Genomic DNA, 6715 nt, shown 5'->3' with positions numbered 1-6715 from the left:
GGGGGCAGGGCCATGCTGTGCTGGGTGCACCGGGATCTGAGTGTGGGCACCCGGGCCCGAGGGGGCAGGGCCATGCTGTGCTGGGTGCACTGGGATCTGAGTGTGGGGACCCGGGCCCGAGGGGGCAGGGCCACGCTGTGCTGGGTGCACCGGGATCTGAGTGTGGGCACCCGGGCTCAAGGGGGGCAGGGCCACACTGTGCTGGGTGCACTGGGATCTGAGTGTGGGCACCCGGGCCCGAGGGGGGCAGGGCCACGCTGTCCTGGGTGCACCGGGATCTGAGTTTCCCCAGCTTGTCTGCACAGAGGTCCGAATTCTGCCTGGGGGGAGGGCAGCCGTACCCTCTGCACTGAGCCTACCTGGAAGTTGGGATTGGGGTTGGGATACGGCAGCCAGGCGGAGCGGGAGTTCTCCTGGTACTTGAAGGGCCCGTTGAAGGCCTGCGAGATGGCACTGAGGTTGAAGATGCACACGGCCGAGGCGGCAATGCTGTTCCTGGGGGCAGAGGGAGAGAGCGGGGTGGTCAGAGCCTGCAGTGAGGCCAAGGCCACAGGGAGCCCCCACTGACCCAGCCAGCTGCTGACAGCACCGTCTAGGGTCCCTCAGGGGCTCGGCCTCCTCACACTCTGCAGAGGATAAGGTCTAAGCAGCATCCCTGTGATTCCTTCCTTTGTTGGGACAAACACTTGCGTACATCAACAGGAAGATTCAGCAGTTACGTCCCTCGCTTCCTGCCAGGCGGACGAGCTCCCGAGCAAGAGGAGAGCAGCCGGCAGAAGGTGTGAGCAGCTCTGTGCGTGTGACGAACTGTGCTCAACGACCAACCTGAAGGCTGGTGGTTTAAACCCACCGAGTGGTGCTGCGGAAGAAAGGCCTGGCCATCTGCTTCCATAAAGATTACAGCCAAGAAAGGCCTGTGGAATCGTTCTACTCTGCCACACATGGGGTCACCAGGAGTCAGAATCAACTCAAGGGCAGTGGGTTCTTTTTTTTTCCTTTTGGTTTCGTGCTACACCTTTTGAATTCTGCAGGAAAAAGACTCTTGCCAGCCTGCTGGGGCTCCCCTCCCACCTGTTTACCGGAGAGAAAGGGAGACCTGGAACGCCCGTCTCTGCCCACACAGATGCTGCACACTGGGTCACTTCCCACCATGACAGCCACTTGTGACACAAAACCAATAGTCCAGAATCCTCTGAAATCTATTTTCGCAACCCTCTAAATGGACCATTCATGTCTTGGAACGGCTCAGACGCATACTTCTGTCACTTGTGAAATTGTTCTTTTTTGTCCAGAGCTGGAGGAACCAGCCGCTGGGTTAGGCGGGCTCCCGTCGTGTGTAAAATTGATGTCAGCGGAGCCACCGTCCATTCATCTTGCGCGCCTCACACTATTCCTTAAATGAGGTTTTGGAAAGCAGAGCAACTTCAGAAACCATTGGTTGATTTTCCCAAGAAACTTATCAAGGAGGGAGAATAACGTCTGGGGTTGAAGACCAGGTTTACAACAACAAAGGTGGTCACGGAGGGGTGGCGTGGGCTGGAGCCATGCGCGTCAGCCTTGTTTCTCTAACGCTTCATGGAATAACATTGCCAAGGGACTGTCACCACTGAAGCTCAGCAGTGGGAAGAGAGCTGGGGAAGTTAACAGGGAAGTCAGATGCAGGGAAAGCGGCCCTTCAGAAATGCAGTTCACGGGCAGGCTTCGAACGTCAGAGACGGAAAAGAAAATTAAGAACACTTGAAGCAGGGGGAGGGGAGCGGGGGCTCCTTGGTGGAATTCTCGCCTCCCGGCTCCCATGCCCGGCTGATGCGCCTCATGAGCGGCCACCACCCGTCTGTCAGCGGAGGCTTGCGTGTTGCTATGATGCTGAACAGGTTTCAGTGGAGCTTCCAGACTAAGACAGACTAGGAAGAAAGGCCTGGTGATCGAAGCCAATGAAAACCCTATGGATCAAAACAGTCTGATCGGCAACCAATTGTGGGGACGGCATTGGACTGGGCAGTGTTTTGTCCTGTTGTACATGCGGTCGCCATGAGTCAGGGGCCGACTCCACAGCAGCCAACAACAATAGAAGCAGAGCTAATATCACAGGTTGACGGGCCTCCCTGGAGTCCCTGGGACTGAGAGGTTTCCTGGGACCAAGGATGGTCCTCAATGCTAAAAACAGGAGATTCTTAAACAAGCCAAGACACTGGTCGCCTCTGCCATCAAACGACCCACTCAGACCAGGACCCTTTACTTTGAATGCAAACGTTTGGTTTGGTCCCTGTCTTAGTCATCTATGGCTGCTCTAACAGAAACACCACGAGCGGATGACTTTAACAGAGACATTTATTCTCTCACCGTCCAGTCGGCTACAAGTCCAAGTTCAGGGCGTTAGCTCCAGGGGAAGGCTTTCTCTCTCTGTCCGCTCTGGAGGAAGGTCTTTGTTATCCCACTTCCCTTGGACTAGGAGCTTCTCTGAGCAGGGACCCTGGGTCCGAAGCACACACTCTGCTCCCAACACTGCTTTCTTGGTGGTATGAGGTCCTCCCTCTCTGCTTGCTTCCCCTTCCTTTTTATTTCTTGAGAGATAAAATACGGTGCAGGCTGCACCCCAGGGAAACTCCCTTCACATTGGATCAGGGATGTGACCTTAGTAAGAGTGTTACAATCCCACTCTAATCCTCTTTAACATAAAATTACAATCACGAAATGGAGGACAACCACACGGTACTGGGTATCACAGCCTAACCAAGTTGACACATATTCTGGGGGGACACAATTTAATACATGACAGTCCGAAATGTTAGATTGTCAGATCAGAGATTTCAAGGGCAATCTAGGCTGGAACCCACAGTGTCTGAAGGCCCATGGAGTCACCATCAGCCCGGCCGGTGTTGGGGTAGGTGGAGCTTGGCCTCTCCCTGCATTCCTTCATTCCTGGAGTACGTCAGATCTTGCTGAGACTCATCACAGCCCCCCAGCTAAGGGGAGAGTCACTGTGGGGTCAGTCCAACACTGAGAAGTCAGAGAACAGGAAACAGCATGTATTCCTCCCGGCCCCATGTGTCATAAGCTCTGAAATCAGGCGTACCCCCTCTGTGGAACGCAAAATACCATGTAAGCGTTTCACAACTCCTTTAAAAGTATAACTGTCATTTTACAAATAAGTGCCTAAGTTAGCCGCCTTCTAGAAGGCTGGTTTGGAATGCAGCTATGGCAAAGTGAGAACGAGGTGCCTAGCATCTACCCAGCCCGATCCACATGGGAGTGCGGGGGCGGAAGTCCCATCATCTCAGGGGCAGACCTTCCAGACAAGCCCCTTTCATTCACACCAGTGTCTGACTGTGTACAGAAAAAAATGCATCTAATCTGCCCCGACATGTCTAGAAGTGCCCGGAACACAATCGCGACTCGAGAAGCAACAGTTTATAACAGGCTAAATCTATACTATTATTACATAAGGAGCGCTGGTGGTGTAGTGGTTAAGAGCTCGGCTGCTAACCAAAAGGTCGGCAGTTCAAATCCACCAGCCGCTCCTTGGAAACCCTATGGGGCAGTTCTACTCTGTCCTACGGGTCGCTATAAGTTGGAATCAACTCGACGGCAATGGGTTTGGTTTCTTTGATGGGTCAAGAGGGAGCCCTGGTGGTGCAAAGGTGAAGCGCTTGGCTGCTAACAGAAAAGGTGGAGGTTTGAACCCGCCCAGCAGCTCCTGGGGAGAAAGACCTGGTGATCTGTTCCTGTAAAGATTACAGTCTAGGAAACCCTGTGGGGCAGGTCTACTCTGTCCTACAGGGTCGCTAGGAGTCGGAATCGACTTGAGGGCAATGGGATATTACATAAGGATAGACGAAATCTTTCTGATTAGCGCTACCCTCCTAACACCAGTCTCAGAAATCACATATCTTTGGGCAACATTTAAATTATACTGAAAAATGTCCTTGCCCCCTGCCTCCTTATTTTTTGGCTGTTAGCCCAGTAAATAAGAAAGATTTGCAAGGTCAGCAAACCCAGGGAGCGTGGAGGAGTGGGGCAGCGGGAGGGGACGCCTGGGTACGCACACGTTGGTGGTGAAGACGCCATAGAGGAGGTCCAGCTCGGGCAGGAGGAAGGTGCTCTGCAGCTCATTGTAGTAGAAGGGGACCTCGCCGGGGCGCGAACAGTTGAGGCGCGCCTTCATGAATGTCGTCCAGGTGTCCTCCAGCAGGAAGCGGCCCCCGAGGTCGTTCTTGCAGACGCGGGCTGCGCGGGAGAACACCGTTTTCCCACAGTCGTGCTCCACCGCATTTTCTCGGAAAAAGAAGTAGGTGAAATTCCCGATGTCATAAGATGACACGAAGTTGGGTTCTGAAAAAGAGACAACAGAAGAAATGTCTCCACAGCCACGTGACTTTCCTTTTTTGCCTTGTTGCTTGGCCTTCCTTCCAAGGGGATGTGGATTTCTAACACACACACGTATGCACGTGCACACACGCACACATCACACATACACGCACGCACGCATGCATGCACGCCACACACATGCGCACACACCCACGCACCACACACACGTGCACGCACACACCACATGCGCATACTCATACACACACCCCACACACACACCCCACACACACACACAAAACCACTGCCATCGAGTCAATTCTGACTCTCATTGACCTCATGTGTGCAGAGCAGAACTGCTCCGTAGGGTTTCAAATGGCTGTGACCTTTCAGAAGCAGACTGCTAGTCCTTTGTTCCGAGGTGCCTTTGGATGGGTTTGAACCACCAACCTTTCGGCTAGTAGTTGAGAGCCACCCAGGGTCTCCTTTCTTTAGACAACGCCTGGTTTTTATTGGACAAATGGGAGGCCCTGTGAGCAGTTTAATGACATTCACCACTAAGATGCTCAGTGCCGCACACATGTTCTAAATCACGGGGAGTCGCTTCAGCATCCTGAGCGCAATCAGTGCTCCAGTTAGCCCGGCGCTGATTCCATGGAAAAGGTGCAGCAGAGATTCGCTGGGGTTTTTAGGACAACACGTACTGCTCCCTGCCCACATCCTTACATAACCATCTGACAGAGAGGGAGAAAGTGAAGTAGAAGGATCGCACGTGATTCAGAATGCATGAGTCCACTGTCACGTTAGTTTGTAAGACACCAAAATTCCTGAAGTACTGACGCATGTGGCTTTGACATAGCTGACGTGCTTCTGGAAATGACTTTAGAAACGTTTTTCTTATGAAAACTGAAACAAAACGCCTTTTTGTAGGGCTAGTGCCCTGAATAAGCTTCATAATCCCCCATACCACAGTGACGACGGCACAGTGAGGGGCCTTCCTGGTCTTGTTTCTGGGCGGCTGGGGTCCACTGAGAGGAGGAAAGGGGGTGGGATGGAAAGCCAGTATCCTTGTTCCGTACCTCTCTTAAAAATGGGAAGACAGAGCTGGCCACATTCTGGCATTGCCTGTTCTTAATCACCAAGCTCATTAGGAATTACATAGATTGTCAACATCATGTTCTGTGCAGCATTTAAAGTGGCGTCTTCATAACACGCTGTTGAGCAGTGAAAAGGTCTGAACCCATCCATAATAGTGAGGATGCCCTTTCAGACACATATGTGCCCTGATGTTTACTGTTTATGACTTCAATAACCAGGTTTGATTCTTACTTGGTTCTCTGTCTCTAAGAGCTACCCTTCAATCAGGTAGTGTTTGAGTTTTAAGGTGCAATTAGGATAATTAGGGCAATAACCTTTGGTGGTCAAAATGAATGGAAAAATACAGATACCAATGGTATCCACAAGGACACATGTCTGAGGACAATTGGTTTTATACTTATGGTTATAATTTCATTTGGGAATAGATTTTCTTTGTTATGTTAATGAGACAGTATTAGCATAGGGTGTGTCTTGAGTTGATCTCTTTTGAGATATAAAAAGAGCAGATAAAGCAAGGAATCTAGGAAGCAGAGATGGAGGAAGAGAGATGCCAAGTCATATGAAGATTTCCCAGGAACAGAAGCTCAGGAGAGCCAAGTACCTTCCCTGAGAACCCACAGAGAAAGAATGTCCTGCCCTAGGGCCGGCACCTTGAATTCAGACTTCTAGGCTCCTAGACAGTGAGGAAATAAATTTCCGTTGGTTAAAGCCATTCATTTTTGGTTATTCTGTTACAGCAGCACTTAGGAACCTAAGACAGGTGGGTATTGTCATTCTCCCCATTTCATAGATGAGGAAGCTAAGGCCCAGAGGCTTAGTAGTAACTTGCCCAAGCTCACACAAGCGGCAATTGGGGGGGTGGGGGTGGATTTCCTGAACCAGGCAGTCGGATCCCAGAGCCTACACCCACCATTACGCTAAATTGAAAAATAATGGTGCACAAACCTAACAATAAATTATGCTAACGATATTCAAGACTAGGATTTGGATTTCTGGACAATAGTTTGGAACCAGATGGCGAGCTCCTAGTTAGAGAGTCACCACACGGCATCGAGAATGGTGAGTAGGTTTACTTGGGAGAAGCTGAGAAGGGTTTTAAAACTGACCAAAGGTGAAGAAAATGCCCAGATGAACCAGTAACCTACACCTATAAGAGACACCAGGAGTGATACAGAGAGAAGTAAACAGTGGGAGGAAGGAGCCAACAAAGCAAGGTATTACTAAACATGATTACCGTCGGGAACCAACAGAGCAAGGTGTTACTAAACACGATTACCGTCGGGAACCAACAGAGCAAGGTGTTACTAAACAC

General features: G+C 51.1%; 1 protein-coding gene across 1 annotated transcript in view; it reads right to left on the bottom strand.

The window, feature by feature from the left end:
- Positions 1-6715, bottom strand: part of SEMA5A (semaphorin 5A) — a 332779-nt gene that overhangs the window by 140842 nt on the left and 185222 nt on the right. The window contains exons 7-8 of the mRNA XM_004380268.1: positions 4047-4332; positions 360-495 (exon numbers count right to left, since the gene is read on the bottom strand). Coding sequence (XP_004380325.1) covers positions 360-495; positions 4047-4332 — 422 coding nt within the window. The remainder of the gene's footprint in view (positions 1-359; positions 496-4046; positions 4333-6715) is intronic.

The sequence above is a fragment of the Trichechus manatus genome, unplaced genomic scaffold (genome assembly GCF_000243295.1).
Source record: "Trichechus manatus latirostris isolate Lorelei unplaced genomic scaffold, TriManLat1.0 scaffold00072, whole genome shotgun sequence".
NCBI classification, from domain to species: Eukaryota; Metazoa; Chordata; class Mammalia; order Sirenia; family Trichechidae; genus Trichechus; species Trichechus manatus.
The sequence above is the reverse complement of the archived record's forward strand: the minus strand, read 5'-3'. Positions and strand labels throughout refer to the sequence as shown.